Source organism: Lagenorhynchus albirostris, chromosome 2 (genome assembly GCF_949774975.1).
Source record: "Lagenorhynchus albirostris chromosome 2, mLagAlb1.1, whole genome shotgun sequence".
NCBI classification, from domain to species: Eukaryota; Metazoa; Chordata; class Mammalia; order Artiodactyla; family Delphinidae; genus Lagenorhynchus; species Lagenorhynchus albirostris.
The window spans coordinates 41,140,691-41,157,591 of record NC_083096.1 but is presented as its reverse complement, the minus strand read 5'-3'; the positions used below and the strand labels follow the sequence as shown (position 1 = coordinate 41,157,591).

The 16,901-nt window shown below is 35.3% G+C and overlaps 1 protein-coding gene across 5 annotated transcripts in view; it reads right to left on the bottom strand.

Annotated features, from left to right (window-relative positions):
- Window positions 1-16,901, bottom strand: part of RPS6KC1 (ribosomal protein S6 kinase C1) — a 212,595-nt gene that overhangs the window by 68,337 nt on the left and 127,357 nt on the right. For all 5 annotated transcript variants that reach the window (XM_060131314.1, XM_060131349.1, XM_060131322.1 and 2 more), the window contains one exon: window positions 12,952-13,044. In XM_060131314.1, the coding sequence (XP_059987297.1) occupies window positions 12,952-13,044 (93 nt within the window). The remainder of the gene's footprint in view (window positions 1-12,951; window positions 13,045-16,901) is intronic.

The window sequence follows — 16,901 nt, the reverse complement described above, 5'->3', positions numbered from 1 at the left end:
CTGTTCTTGCATGTTGTCTACTTTTTCTATTAGAACATACAGTATATTAGTCATAGTTGTTTTTAAATTCATGACCTGATAATGCCAACATTCCTCCGTATCTGAGTCTGGTTCTGATTCTTGCTCTGTCTCTTCAAACTATGGGTTTTTGCCATCTAGTATGCCTTGTAATTTTTTGTTGAAATCTGTACATGATATACTGAGTGAAAGCAACTCCAGTTAACACTTTTTTAGTAATGTGGTGGTAAGATGACAGGAGAGGGGAGGAATTCTATAGTCCTATGATTATGTCTTAGTCTTTTAGTGAGCCTGTGGCCCTGGACTATGAATTTCACAAGTGTCTATCAGCTTTTCCTCAGCCCTAGATGGAACCAGATGGCTACAGGGGACTGGAGTTGGGTATTTCCCTTCCCCTACACACAAAGCTAGAGCCAAAGTGGAGTTTGGCATTTCCCTCCTGCCAAGTCAGTTAGGCTCTAATAAGAATAGAATGTTCTGGCTTATTTCAAAATGTATACTTTTCCCCTTCCCCTTTCAGGAAGACTGAAGGGATTTTTCTCCAATATTCACTGTGAGAACCTGGTAGAGCTCCAGGAGACAAAACTCACAAAAGTAAGGGTACACCCCATGGAATTTTTAACTCTCAAACTTGTCCCTATTGGATCTCTGCCAATTTGTCAGTTACAGTCCAGTTTTATACCCTGGGACTACTTCCCACAGAGGTTTATGCTGATGGGTTTCTGCTTCAGTAACCTGTGATTCTCTGTATCTGATGTCTGTCTCTCCAATGTGGGGGGCAGCTATTGGCCCTATGACTTTACTTCTCTGGTAGATGTCAGAAGAGTTCTTAGTTTTTCAGTTTGTTTAGCTTTTTACTTGTTGTTAGGATGGAGTGGTGCCTTCCAAGATCCTTTCATGGCAGACCAAAAGCAAAAAAGGACTACAGTGATTTTTAAGTATTTATAAACACAGGTTTCAATAGCGACATTATTAATACTATGCTACACACAAAACCATTGTGATGAATTACTTCATTATAAATATATCTACATCTATATATAGTACTGCTGAATATACTATAATATACTGAAACTATGATTATATTGTATTTGCAGGTTCTAATTTGAGAATTGTTACTCTATTTTTATAATATACTATATATTTGAACTATATACTAAAAATATAGTAGTAAAGTGTATTGTTGTCTTATATATGTGAAAATTACTCTACATTTACTATAAATAATATTCACAGCAGTGATTTCTTAAAGGTTGCAACAGAATAATAATAAATTTGTCAAAAACAATATGAAAGCATATTGGATTATCTCACTTTTGTCGTAATATGAAATCAATAAATTATAGCAATAATTATTAATCCTTATCTAGTTTATTAGTAGTTTTTTAAATGTCTTTATCCTATATTACCTGGATTTGTAAATAAATGAAATATGGGAAATGAATAAAGTAGGAAAAATATAATTTTGTGACTTTAAGAATGATATATAAATGGAATCATAAAACATATATTTGAGATTCATTTTTTTTTAATATTTGAATTTTATTTTATTTTTTTATACAGCGGGTCCTTATTAGCCATCAATTTTATACACATCAGTGTATACATGTCAATCCCAATCGCCCAATTCACCCCACAACCCCAGCCCCCATGCTTTCTCCCCTTGGTGTCCATACGTTTGTTCTCTACATCTGTGACTCAATTCTGGCCTGCAAACCAGTTCATCTGTACCATTTTTCTAGGATCCACATATATGCGCTAACATACGATATTTGTTTTTCTCTTTCTGACTTAACTTCACTCTGTATGACACTCTCTAGATCCATCCAGGTCTCTACAAATGACACAATTTCTTTCCTTTTTTTTTTTTTAAATAATTCTTTATTTTATTTATTTCTGGCTGTGTTGGGTCTTCCTTTCTGTGCGAGGGCTTTCTCCAGTTGCGGCAAGCGGGGGTCACTCTTCATTGCGGTGTGCAGGCCTCTACGCTATTGTGGCCTCTCCTGTTGCAGAGCAAAGGCTCCAGAGGCACAGGCTCAGTAGTTGTGGATCACGGGCCTAGCTGCTCCATGGCACGTGGGATCTTCCCAGACCAGGGCTCAAACCCGTGTCCCCTGCAGTGGCAGGCAGATTCTCAACCACTGCGCCACCAGGGAAGCCCAATTTCTTTCCTTTTTATGGCTGAGTAATACTCCACTGTATATATGTACCACTTCTTCTTTATCCATTCAACTGTCGATGGGCATTTAGGTTGCTTCCATGACCCGGCTATTGTAAATAGTGCTGCAGTGAACATTGGGGTGCATGTGTCTTTTTCAATTACGGTTTTCTCTGGCTATATGCCCAGTAGTGGGATGGCTGGATCATATGGTAATTCTATTTTTAGTTTCTTAAGGAACCTCAATACTGTTCTCCATAGTGGCTGTATCAATTTACATTCCCACCAACAGTACAAGAGGGTTCCCTTTTCTCCACACCCTCTCCAGCATTTGTTGTTTGTAGATTTTCTGATGATGCCCATTCTAACTGGTGTGAGGTGATACCTCATTGTAGTTTTCATTTGCATTTCTCCAATTAACAGTGACGTGAAGCAGCTTTTCATGTGCTTCTTGGCCATCTGTATGTCTTCTTTGAAGAAATGTCTATTTAGGTCTTCTGCCCATTTTTGGATTGGGTTGTTTGTTTTTTTAATATTGAGCTGCATGAGCTGTTTATATATTTTGGAGATTAATCATTTGTCCGTTGATTCCTTTGCAAATATTTTCTCCCATTCTGAGGGTTGTCTTTTCATCTTGTTAATGGTTTCCTTTGCTGTGCACAAGCTTTTTAAGTTTCACTAGGTCCCATTTGTTTATTTTTGTTTTTATTTCCATTACTCTAGGACGTGGATCAAAAAATATCTTGCTGTGATTTATGTCAAAGAGTGTTCTTCCTATGTTTTCCTCTAAGAGTTTTATAGTGTCCAGTCTTACATTTAGGTCTTTAATCCATTTTGAGTTTATTTTTGTGTATGGTGTTTGGGAGTGTTCTAATTTCATTCTTTTACATGTAGCTGTCCAGTTTTCCCAGTACCACTTACTGAAGAGACTGTCTTTTCTCCATTGCATATCCTTGCCTCCTTTGTCATAGATTAGTTGACCAGAGGTGGGTGGGTTTATCTCAAGGCTTTCTATCTTGTTCCACTGATTTATGTTTCTGTTTTTGTGCCAATACCATCTTGTCTTGATTACTGTAGCTTTGCAGTATAGTCTGAAGTCAGGGAGTCTCATTCCTCCAGCTCCGTTTTTTTCCCTCAAGACTGCTTTGGCTATTCAAGGTCTTTTGTGCCTCCAAACAAATTTTAAGATTTTTTGTTCTAGTTCTATAAAAAATGCCATTGGTAATTTGATAGGGATTGCAATGAATCTGTAGATTGCTTTTGGGTAGTATAGTCATTTTCACAATATAGTCATTTTCTTCCAATCCAAGAAAATGGTATATCTCTCCATCTGTTGGTATCATCTTTAATTTCCTTCATCAGTGTCTTATAGTTTTCTGCATACAGGTCTTTGTCTCTCTAGGTAGGTTTATTCCTAGGTATTGTATTGTTTTTGTTGCAGTGGTAAATGGGAGTATTTCCTTAATTTCTCTTTCAGATTTTTCATCATTAGTGTATAGGAATGTAAGAGATTTCTGTGCATTAATTTTGTATCCTGCAACTTTACCAAATTCATTGATTAGCTCTAGTAGTTTTCTGGTGGCATCTTTAGGATTCTCTATGTATAGTATCATGTCATCTGCAAACAGTGACAGTTTTACTTTCTCTTTTTCAATTTGTATTCCTTTTATTTCTTTTTCTTCTCTGATTGCCATGGCTAGGACTTCCAAAACTGTGCTGAATAACAGTGGTGAAAGTGGATATCCTTGTCTTTTTCCTGATCTTAGAGGAAATGCTTTCAGTTTTTCACCATTGAGAATGATGTTTGCTGTGGGTTTGTCATATATGGCCTTTATTATGTTGAGGTAGGTTCCCTCTATGCCCACTTTCTGTAGAGTTTTTATCATAAATGGGTGTTGAATTTTGTCAAAAGCTTTTTCTGCATCTATTGAGATGATCATGTGGTTTTTCTTCTTCAATTTGTTAATATGGTTTACCACATAGACTGATTTACGTATATTGAAGAATCCTTGCATCCCTGGGATAAATCCCACTTGATCATGGGGTGTGATCCTTTTAATGTGTTGTTGGATTCTGCTTGCTAGTATTTTGTTGAGGACTTTTGCACCTAAGTTCATCCGTGATATTGGTCTGTAATTTTCTTCTTTGTAGTATCTTTGTCTGGTTTTGGTATCAGGGTGATGGTGGCCTCAAAGAATGAGTTTGGGAGGGTTCCTTCCTCCACAATGTTTTGGAAGACTTTGAGAAGGATGGGTGTTAACTCTGAATTCACCTGCAAAGCCATCTGGTCCTGGACTTTTGTTTGTTGGAAAATTTTTAATCACAGTTTCAATTTCATTACTTGTGATTGGTCTGTTCATATTTTGTATTTCTTCCTGGTTCAGTCTTGGAAGGTTATACCTTTCTAAGAATTTGTCCGTTTCTTCCAGGTTGTCCATTTTATTGGCATAGAGTTGTTTGTAGTAGTCTCAAGATGATTTGTATTTCTGCGGTGTCTGTTGTAACTTCTCCTTTTTCATTTCTAATTTTATTGATTTGAGTCCTCTCCCTCTTTTTCTTGATGAGTTTGGCTAATGGTTTATCAATATTGTTTATCTTCTCAAAGAACCAGCTTTTAGTTTTATTGATCTTTACTACTGCTTTGTTTCTATTTCATTTATTTCTGCTCTGATCTTTGACTTCTTTCCTTCTGCTAACTTTGGGTTTTGTTTGTTCTTCTTTCTCTACTTCCTCTAGGTGTAAGGTTAGATTGTTTACTTGAGATTTTTCTTGTTTCTTGAGGTAGGCTTTTATAGCTAAAAATTTCCCTCTTAGAACTGCTTTTGCTGTATCCCATAGGTTTTGCATCATCGTGTTTTCATTGTCATTTGTCTGTAGGTATTTTTTTATTTCCTCTTTGATTTCTTCAGTGATCTCTTGGTTATTTAGTAACGTATTGTTTAGCCTCCATGTGTTTGTGTTTCTTACGTTTTTTTCCCTGTAATTCACTTCTAATCTCATAGCATTGTGGTCAGAAAAGATGTTTGATATGATTTCAATTTTCTTAAATTTACTGTGGCTTGATTTGTGACCCAAGACGTGATCTATCCTGGAGAATGTTCTGTGCACACTTGAGAAGAAAGTGTAATCTTTTGTTTCTGGATGGAATGTCCTATAAATATCAATTAAATCTATCGAGTCTATTGTGTCATTTAAAGCTTCTGTTTCCTTATTTATTTTCATTTTGGATGATCTGTCCATTGGTGTAAGTGAGGTGTTGAAGTCCCCCACTATTACTGTGTTACTGTCGATTTCCTCTTTTAGAACTGTTAGCAGTTGCCTTATGTATTGAGGTGCTCCTATGCTGGTGCATACATATTTATAATTGTTATATCTTCTTCTTAGATTGATCCCTTGATCATTACGTAGTGTCCTTCCTTGTCTCTTGTAACATTCTTTATTTTAAAGTGTATTTTACCTGATATGAGTATTGCTACTCCAGCTTTCTTTTGATTTCCATTTGCATGCAATATCTTTTTCCATCCCCTCACTTTCAGTCTGTATGTGTCCCTAGGTCTGAAGTGGGTCGCTTGTAGACAGCATATATATGGGTCTTGTTTTTGTATCCATTCAGCAAGCCTATGTCTTTTGGTTGGAGCATTTAATCCATTCACGTTTAAGATAATTACCAATATGTATGTTCCTATGACCATTTTCTTAATTGTTTTCAGTTTGTTTTTGTAGGTCCTTTTCTTCTCTTGTGTTTCTCACTTAGAGAAGCTCCTTTAGCATTTGTTGTAGAGCTGGTTTGGTGGTGGTGAATTCTCTGAGCTTTGCCTTGTCTGTAAAGCTTCTGATTTCTCCATCGATCTAAATGAGATCCTTGCTGGGTAGAGTAATCTTGGTTGTAGGTTCTTCCCTTTCATCACTTTAAGTATATCATGCCACTCCGTTCTGGCTTGTAGAGTTTCTGCTGAGAAATCAATTGTTAACCTTATGGGAGCTCCCTTGTATGTTATTTGTCGCTTTTCCCTTGTTGCTTTCAATAATTTTTCTTTGTCTTTAACTTTTGCCAGTTTGATTACTATGTGTCTTCGCGTGTTTCTCCTTGGGTTTATCCTGTATGGGACTCGCTGCACTTCCTGGACTTGGGTGGCTATTTCCTTTCCCATGTTAGGGAAGTTTTCGACTATAATCTCTTCAAGTATTTTCTCCGGTCCTTTCTCTCTCTGTACTCCTTCTGGGACCCCTATAATGCGAATGTTGTTGCATTTAATGTTGTCCCAGAGGTCTCTTAGGCTGTCTTCATTTAGTTTCATTCTTTTTTCTTTATTGTGTTCTGCAGCAGTGAATTCCACCATTCTGTCTTCCAGGTCACTTATCCGTTCTTCTGCCTCAGTTATTCTGCTATTGATTCCTTCTAGTGTAGTTTTCATTTCAGTTATTTTATTGTTCATCTCTGTTTGTTTGTTCTTTAATTCTTCTAGGTCTATGTTAAACATTTCTTGCATCTTCTCGATCTTTGCCTCCATTCTTTTTCCGAGGTCCTGGATCATTTTCACTATCATTATTCTGAATTCTTTTTCTGGAAGGTTGCATATCTCCACTTCATTTAGTTGTTTTCCTGGGGTTTTATCTTGTTCCTTCAGCTGGTACATAGCCCTCTGCGTTTTCATCTTGTCTCTCTTTCTGTGAATGTGGTTTTTGTTCCACAGGCTGCAGGATTGTAGCTCTTCTTGCTTCTGCTGTCTGCTCTCTGGTGGATGAGGCTATCTAAGAGGCTTGTGCAAGTTCCCTGATAGGAGAGACTGGTGGGGTAGACCTGACTCAAGATTGACTTTTTTATTCAGCATAATGCCCTTGAGATCCATCCCAGCTGATGTATCAGTAGTTCATTCCTTTTTATTGCTGAGTAATATTACATGTTATTGATGCACCACAGTTTAACTGTTCACTTATTGTGAGACAGTTTGGTTGTTTCCAGTTTGGGGCTAATACAAATAAAGTTTTCTAATAGGTGTATAGTGATGCCTCATCGTGATCTTATTTTGCATTTTGCTAATCACAGGTGATGTTGAACATCTTTTCATATGCTAATTTGCCATCGTTTAATCTGGTGAAATGGCTTTTTGTATCTTTTGTTAATTTTCTGGTTGTATTGTTTGAGTTTTTTAACGCTGGCTTTCAAGAATTCTTTATAGATTCTAGATGAGTCCTTTGTCATATATGTGGTTTGCAAATAAGTCCTCCTAGTCTGTAGCTTGTCTTTTCATTCTCTTAATGGGTTTTTCACAGACCAAAAGTTTTTAATCTTGATAAAGTCAACTTATCAATTTTTCCTTTTATGAATCATGCTTTCAGTGTCACGTCTAAAACCTCTATAAACCAAGGCTTAGCTACGGAAGATTTTTTCCTCTGTTTACTTTGAGAAGTTACATAGTTTCACATTTCACATTTACATGTATGATCCATTTGGAGCTAATTTTTGTATAATGTATGAGGTATAAGTTAAGGTTCATTTTTTTGCCAATAGACATCCAACTGTTCCAGCACTATTTATTAAAAAGATGATTCTTCCTACAAGGTCTGCTTTTGTACCTTTGTTAAAAGTCAGCTGGCTGCATTTGTGGGGCTATTACTGCATTCTCTATTCTACTCCATTGACTTATGTGTCTCTCCCTACACCAATACTATACTGTCTTGATTACTATATAGCTATATGGTCTTGAAATCAAGTAAATTGTACCCACTTATTCTTTTTTCAAAGCTGGTTTAGCTATTATAGTTCCTATACTTTCCCAAGTAAATTTTAAAGTAAGTTGGCCTATGTCTACAAAAAAAACTAGAATTTGACAGAAACTGTGTTAAAATTGTGTATTGATTTGGGGAGAATTTACATCATTTCCATCATTTCTATGTTGAGTCTTCTAAGCCAAAAACAATGCACGTTTCTCCAATTATTTAGACCTTTGATTTTTTTCATCAGTTTTGTACTTTACAGCATAAAAGTCTTGTACATATTTTGTTATATTAACACCTAAGTAGTTCAAGATTTTTGGAGTGATTGTAAATGATATTGTATTTTTACTTCCAGTTTCTATGTGTTCACTGTTACTATATAGAAATATAACATTTTTGTAAGCTGATTTTATATCTTGCAACCTTAATGAATTCACTTATTAGTTCTAGTTTTTTGATAGATTCCATGTTTTTATATGTGTAGAACATCATGTCTCCTTCAAATAGGGTCAACTGTTTGCTTTCTTTCCAATTCATATGCCTTTTATTTCTTGATCTTGCCTAGTAGTACTATCTAGAACTTCCAGTATTATGTTTAATAGATGTGCTAAGAACATGCCTTGTTCCCAACCTTAGGGTAAAGCATTCAGTCATTCATCACTAACTATGGTATTAGCTGTGAAATTTTTATTGATATTCTTAACCAAGTTGAGGAAGTTCCACTCTATTCCTAGTTTTTAGAGAGATTATTTTTTAAATCATGAATCGGTGTTGAATTTTTCGAATGTTTTTTCTGCATCAATTGGTACACTCATACAATTTTTCCTCTTGTTAAGGTGGATGGATTACACTGATTGATTTTCAAACACTGAACCAACCTGGCATCCCTGAAATCAACCCCACTTGGTCATGGGACATAATTCCTTTTACATACTGCTGATTTCTATTTGCTAATATTTTGTTGAGGATTTCTGTATCTGTGAATATTGGCCTATAATTTTCTTTTTTGTACTGTCTTTGATTTTGGTATTAGGACAATATTAGCCTCATAAAATGAACTGGAAACTGATCCACCTTCTTCCATTATCTGAAAAGAATATAAAGAATCAGTGTCAATTCTTTAAAATTTTGGTAGAATTCTCCAGTGAAACCAGTTGAGCCCCAAGATTTCATTTTAGGAATTTTTTTATTGTAAATTCAATTCCCTTAATAGTTATAGGGCTATTCAAATTTTCCATTTCATATTAGGTTATAGTCTACACTTTTCTACAAATTGGTGCATTTCATCTAAGTTAGTAAAATTTTTCCCAATAGCAAGCCAACCCAAGAATTCTACCTAGCAAGCATCAGATAAAGTTGGGAAGCTATCTCAATTACAAAATGCCAAGGCACTTGAAGTAATAGTTTTAGGTTTACACTATGTGGCATCTCTTATAACAGTGACTTATAAAGCATCCCACTGAAGCTGTTTTTCAAGGAGTGGCAATGTATTTGGGCAATCCAACCATACCATCCTCACTGGTTAACCTTGTAAACACCATACACACACCACATGCAGAATGACTCTCCAGCTACACACAAACCAGAAGAGTTAACTGGACATGAAGGGATCACATCTTGGTATTTTTACTCTGATGTTCAAGTCACTGTTCCTCCTAGACGTTTTTTTTTTTTTAACTCTGTTTAAAACTCACAAGAAGTTGCAAAAATAACAGAGTCCCATGTACCGTTCACCCAGCTTCTCCTGATGGTGACATCTTATATACCTATAGCACAATATCAAAACCAGGAAACTGACATTAGTACATTACTAGATTATGGATTCCTTTATCCTTTTTATAGATAAGCTATATAATAGTGAACTTTCTCAGAAACTCTCCCAGCACTTGGGCATCTATTAGCAATCAAACTACCAATCCAAACTCCTAATTCAACTGCAACCTACCTATATATAAACAATCCTTCTACACACAAACATATACATACTCTATATATTCATACCTCACACACAGAAACACAAAATTTTGCATCCATACATGCACAAACTTATATGAAAACAATAGCAATCCCATCCTTCTTATCTGAGTACTGTATTTCACTAATTTCTACTTTCCCTAGCCATTACTACATGAAGACTATGTGTAAATGAGTCTGAGGGCTAAAAGAAACCTTTAAAAGTTATCTAACATAAAAATCCATCCAATACTTGATTCCTTGTACAACATCCTCATCAATGATCCTTCAGCCTTTACTTGAATACTTCTAATGACAAGAAACAAATAAGATATGAAGGAATCCAATCCACCTTTGGTCAATCCTAATTCTTGAAAGGTATCTCTAATCATTAGCCCAAAACTTAAAAATCTGTACTCACTTACTTCTAGTTGTATCCTTTGGGGTATATGAACAAAAAAGGCTTATCCCTCACTGTCTTTCTCCCAGGAAAGACAGATGCCCTATTTTTCCTAAGATGTCCTAGGTTTGCATCTATTGCTCTGGCATACTTAATAACCCCTTTTACCCTCAAGATCTGAGCAGAACATTATATATTCACTCTATCCTGTATAGCCCTCAAAAATATGAAGACCACACGTTTTTATTAGGTTAACCTCATTTTTCAGCTCTTCTTTGTATGATACAATTTTGAGGGCCTTCACTAGCCTTATCATTCTTGCTTCTGAATGCACACCAGCTTATTGATATTCCAAGAGCTTAAGTTCCTTGTCCCATATATATACTAATGAAAGATTTTCTAATCCCAATTAAAGAACAGAAAGTCACTTACACCCTTTTGAATTCTAGACCAAGATACAGCATTGCAATTACTGTGCCTCTGGGTAAAGACATCTGAGAGTCTTGAACCATGATACTAGGTAGCAGTCTCACATTACACCAGTAGGTGTCACTCTATATATGATATATTTAAAGTTATCTAAGTCTCAATTTCATTCATTCAACAAATTTTTATTAATCATCCATTATGTGCCAGGCATGATTCTAGGTGCTATGAGATTATACAGGTGAACAAGACACGATCTTATTTTCATGGAGCTTACAGGCTAGATATTAATGAACAAATCTGCTTTATTTACTTTATATATAAAAGTCTATAAAATTCTATTCCTAGGGAAATTTTATTTTCCTGAGCTATTAGATAATAACACTCAAAATAACTCATGAAGAACATATTAATGAAACAGAATCAGAGCGGTACAGGTGAGATTAATGTATCCAGTGTATTTTCTACCTGTTTGAATTGATACACTTCTCTTCCAAACTTCAAGTTTCTAAAACCCAAATTTTAGGTATCCCTCATTACAGTGGGGAGGAATTTATCTTAAAAAACAATTCAAAACACAACATTGTAAAGCAATTATACTCCAATTTTAAAAAAATTCAAACTTTTAAAAAATCTACCTATTCATGTTTTTACAAAGGAGAGACTGGTATACAAATTTTTAAAGATTATTTGTAAAGCTTATTAATTCCCAAGTTCATATTTCCTTGTTTCTACTTAGAAAAGTTAAAATGTCCCCTTCTAAATACCAACATACTCCCCAGGTTAATAGAACAAAGACAGTAATGAATTATGCCTCAGCACAGAATTTAGGAATTCTTCTACTGTCAATATCCTTATTTGGATACATGTGAGACTCATAGCTATTATCAGGACTTAAAGGTGACTACTCATGATTAGAGCAGAGCAATGAAAGGTCATACTTTGTCAAAATAAACAGATCTTAGAGAAGGAGGAGACACTGTACATCAAAAAAGTATATTTTCCTGCACAGAAATCCAAGAACCTTTCATTAAGTCAAGAACTATTTAATTGCTATTTTACTTCTCTGTATTCTCAAATAGAATGTTCTCTAAACTGGAATGGCTAGGAAAAACATGGTTAAGGAAATATTTCAGGCTCAAAAGTCCTACTGCTTAGAATTCTTTAACTTCAAAATTCAGTCAAATAAATCTATTTGAGAAAAATGATGCCTATAAGAATTTAATAAGACCTGACAGCTTCATGTAATATCCAACCTACTGTTTATTTTGAAATACCTCAAACTCTTACTAGTTACTGTTCAAATTACCTGAAATATACTGCATACTGTTCAATTTTAGTATGGACTCACATTCATACTTTAGAACACAAGAAGTACTCAATGAACATGAAGTTATAAATAAACACTAAGGTGCTTCATAAAACATGGTTAACATAAAAAAGATTAATTTATAACTAATATTAAGATATTTTCTTTCACTTTGAAAGGTAAAGTGGTTGACCAAATATATGTAAAACACGGTTTACTGTATATGATTTTTTAATTACATTTGTAAACTCTCTGACAGGCTCAGTACTGTTAATGTCTGGCATATCTGAGATGTCACCAAATTTGGGGAAACTCAATGGCAGAGACCTCTGTTATCACAGTACTTTTATTCCAAATATAAAAATGTGTGTGTGCAAAAGGGGGTTTAGTGTATTGGAAAAAGCACAGCTTTTGGTGTCACAACGATTTACATTTGAATTTCAGTACCACCCTAAATAGCTATGTGATTTCTGGGCAAGTTACTTAAACTGTTCTAAGCATTGCTTTTACACCAACATGGGAATAAAGAGGTTGGATAGGATTAATACATTGTTTATATTATATAAATGCCTAATACATGGTTTGATACATAGCAGGTACTCAAGAAATGGTACTTATTAGGAGAATGTCATTTTTTTTGACCATTAGATTGACTATACCAGTTAATGTTGAACAACTACTGACTCACTAGTTTTTATAACTATAACAGGTTTATAAAACCAAAACCCTTACTAGACTGAATGCCAACAAATAAGCACCTTCTCCTTTAACACAAGTATATTTTGCATGACCTTACATGAATTGCTTAGATAAAAGCTTTTTCTCTTCTCTTTTGTTATTTTAAAGTGCAGATGCATTTGAGTCATTTTCTCCTTTTGTTTCATATCCTTAAGATCCAAAGCTTCAAAGACATAATGTCAGCATGCATCGATTTATGACTGAACTCTTGAAGAGACACTGAAGAATTACCTTGTCAATCACCCCAAGGACTCTGAAGGCCTTCAGCTCCTCGGCAGGGCTCCTTAGGTTCCAAGGGGGCCTTGAACTTAGTGATCCTGGAGGCTAATGGAAGATATCAAAGATTATACATCAATCAGGGAGGTGCTTGAAGGAAGACTGCCTGCTGAAGCAAATGTCAGGCCAAAGGAACTAAATTTATCATAAATCAGAGAATGGAAAGATGAAAGGAGGAAGTTTCTATTTGTCTGGAATGTAAAATAAAAAAATAATCAAATCAAAAATGAAGAAAATAAAAATCAAGAAAATAGTCGCAAGTAAATAAGTCGTAACATTGAAAACAAAATTTTAAAAAGAAAAATTAATGAGCTGATATAGTTTCTAGAGCAACAATGCAATTCAGAACTGTACAGCTGTAATGAAACTTTGTAACAAATGGCTAACTGAGCCAACAATCAATCACAACCTTATATTTACCCCAGAAGGCTCAAGACTAATTTAGAAGGAGGGGACTAAAACAAATGTAACAATAGAGGGAAGGAACATAAGTCATTTTCTCTCATCATAAAACTATAGTCCTTTAATGTTACTTTATAAATATATACTAGGTATGTTAAGAGGGATTGGCAAATTCAAGTTCAATCAGAATTGCCAATAATGGTGAAAAATTAAGAAACTCTGTCATATGACCAATAATTATTAGAACTGAGATTGTGTAAGCCTAGAAAAGAGATGATTTACAGAAGAAAGAAAATATTTTTTAATATCTGAACATCTGTGATGTGGAAAACTTAGTCTGTTCGCCACAAAAAAAAGTCCAAAAAAGATCAGTGAATAAGGAAGGGATATTTCAGTACCACATACAATAAAGAATAATCCTAACTTTCCACCCATTGGTCTTAGTTTTTCCCTATCAGTAGAAGTAAAACATTAGACTAGATAAACTTAAAGACAGCTCCATTTGGCATTTACAACCAGAAAGCAATGCTTTATTAATCCTTATATTAAAATGGTGATGCTGCAAAGGATGACAGGACACACAAAGCCTTATTATACCCTCAAAGCAGACCTTTTTGTTGTAAAAAAATCCGTTAGAATATATAGGAAACATTTATCATCCCCATGAGTAGACAATAAATATCCTGGTTAACCAAATGTCATGATTACCAGAGTTACTGAGTTACATTTTTGATATTTCAAGTCCTAGTGCAGTTCAGCATCACTAGACAAGAAGCTCCTTGAGAACAGGAAATATGCCTTATTCGTCTTTATAGTCACAGTGCCTAGCATGCTGGTTGGAAGCAAAGAGAAAGAGCAGAAAATAGAGAAAGGAGGAAGAGAGCAGGGTAACAAGTGAGGGAGGTTGCATAGACAAATTAGGTGTCTTTTACAAACGGGGAAAACTGTCACTTTGTGAAATTTCCTAAAAGCAGCAATCCTAATTGCTTTCAAAAATTTTTTTGTTTTTAGGTTTAGTAAGCAAATACTAACTTCAATATGCCTAAAGAGGTGGTATTTAATTTTGTTTTAAAAAGACAACTTTTTATTTTTTAAAGAGACAACTTGAGAACGCTGGTGACAGTGGCAACTGGACAGGATGATAATAATCTTTTTTTTTAAGTACATTACTCTTTTTTTATGTTTTTTTAATTTATTTTATTTAATTTATTTATTTTTGGCTGTGTTGGGTCTTTGTTGCTGCGTGCGGGCTTTCTCTAGTTGCGGCGAGCAGGGGCTACTCTTCATTGCGGTGTGCAAGCTTCTCATTGTGGTGGCTTCTCTTGTTGCGGAGCACAGGCTCCAGGCATGCGGGCTTCAGTAGTTGTGGCATGCGGGCTCAGTAGTTGTGGCTTGCGAGCTCTAGAGCTCAGGCTCAGTAGTTGTGGTGCACGGGCTTAGTTGCTCTGCAGCATGTGGAATCTTCCTGGACAAGGACTTGAACCCGTGTCATCTGCATTGGCAGGTGGATTCTTAACCACTATGCCACGAGGGAAGCCCAATAATATCTTTTTAAATCTATTTAATTTCTACTTCTAGGATATGTTTCCAAAAAATTCCTTTTTAATCTCACTTTATTAGGTGCTGAGCTAGATGACATAAAACACAGATACATCTCTGCCTCCCTAAAATCCAAGGGGAATTTTTAAGGATAGAAAAACATTTAGCAGAGTATTTTAGTAGACATATAACAGAAATAGTCTCTTCTCTCTTAATATATTATTTTATCTTCATACCTCACCCTGGCCTGAGTGTAGTACTTACAAGAAGTTATTATTATAATCCCCATTTTACAGATAAATAAAAGGAAGTTCAGAATGGTTGGGTGTTTACCGTCAGAAAGAGCAGTGAAAGATCCTAGGCTAGACCCTAACTCCTTACTCTATTGCTTACAGTCCTTCTGCTACACAACACATTCTGATAATTAAGAATTCATCTCCCCCTACTCTATTACCAAGTAAGAACAAGAAATGCTTGTGATTTTGGTGAAAGGAATGGTTAGGAAAAGTTATAGGAGGAAAAAGAATACTTTAAGCGATAACTTATCCATTACATTCATCTTTGAAAATATGGCCAAACACGTCCAACATCCCTATCTCCTACTTATCCCTCTTATTCAGTAATGTCATTGGATCTTTCAGTTTCCAAAGAAACTTATCAGTTCACTTTAGCAATCTAAACAGCAAAGACAGCAAACCACAAAATCTCTACTGTGCCTTTCAATAAATTACTGTGTGCCCACTATGTGCATGATAACTGAAAGGGATATAAATCATCAAAAGACACCATCCCAGGACTTCCCTGGTGGTCCAGCAGTTAAGACTCTGCGCTCCCAATGCAGGGGGCTCGGGTTCAATCCCTGGGCAGGGAACTAGATCCCGCATGCTGCAACTAAGAGCCCACATGCCGCAACTAAGAGCCCGCATGTTGCAGCTAAAGATCCCGTACGCCGCAACTAAAGATCCCATATGCTGCAACTAAGACGTGGCACAGCCAAATAAATAAATATTAAAAAAAAAAGACATGGTCCCTAGCTTCAAGAAATTTACAACTTACCTGAGGAGATAAGCCAAATACATGAAAAGTTAAGTAACAATAAGACATTTTTTAAAAACATAAGACAATAGAGATAAGTCACTAGTTTATCACATGTATGATAACCTGTGGTCTCAGGAAGAAGTGGAATCAAAGGGGATTTTAAATGTTATGTAGGAATTAGGTTAGGAAAGGATATTATACATAGGATTGGGGAAAAAAGAACTCTCTTGGTGGGGAAAAAAATGTTCAAATTGTAGAACAAAGGAAAATAAAATTGCACTTTTAAGGTTGGTCAGTTTTATTGACTTTAACAGGCCTTGAATGCCAGGGAAAAAAGTCTGGACTATGTTTTCCAGACTCTAGAAAACAAGTTTTTGTATGAGAAGCAACTCAACGAAAACAGTGATTTAGTAAGGTTACTTTTGCAAAGACAGGAATGGTGAAATTGTAATGGGGAAAGACCAAAGGCAAAGTGATCATTCAAGTTCTCTTTCTACTTTAACCAACTATAAAAGTTTAAGATCAGAGAAATGAACAAAGAAAGATCATGAAATAAAACCATCAATAAAAAATCCTGTATTTCTGATATGCAGTGCTTAAATTGGGTAGAATCCCTATAGATCTATTCCTTTTTTAGATGGCAAAAGGAAACATAAATCCACAGAATTTTACGAAAAGAAAGAGACCGAGATCAAGTCCAAAATTTTTTTTTTCAGATGAGAAAACTGAAAAGCAGCAAGGTTAAGCAATTTGTCTAAGATGACAAAACTAGGTAATAGATAAGAGGGGATTAAATCTTATTTATAAAATAATATAACATTGTTTAGGAAAACTTCAGCCAATGCTATTGGGGCAGGGTGGGGTGGAAATATTTCTAGGCAACATGGCTGATTTCCTTAAAGAAAAAAGTAAAAATTTCACTTATT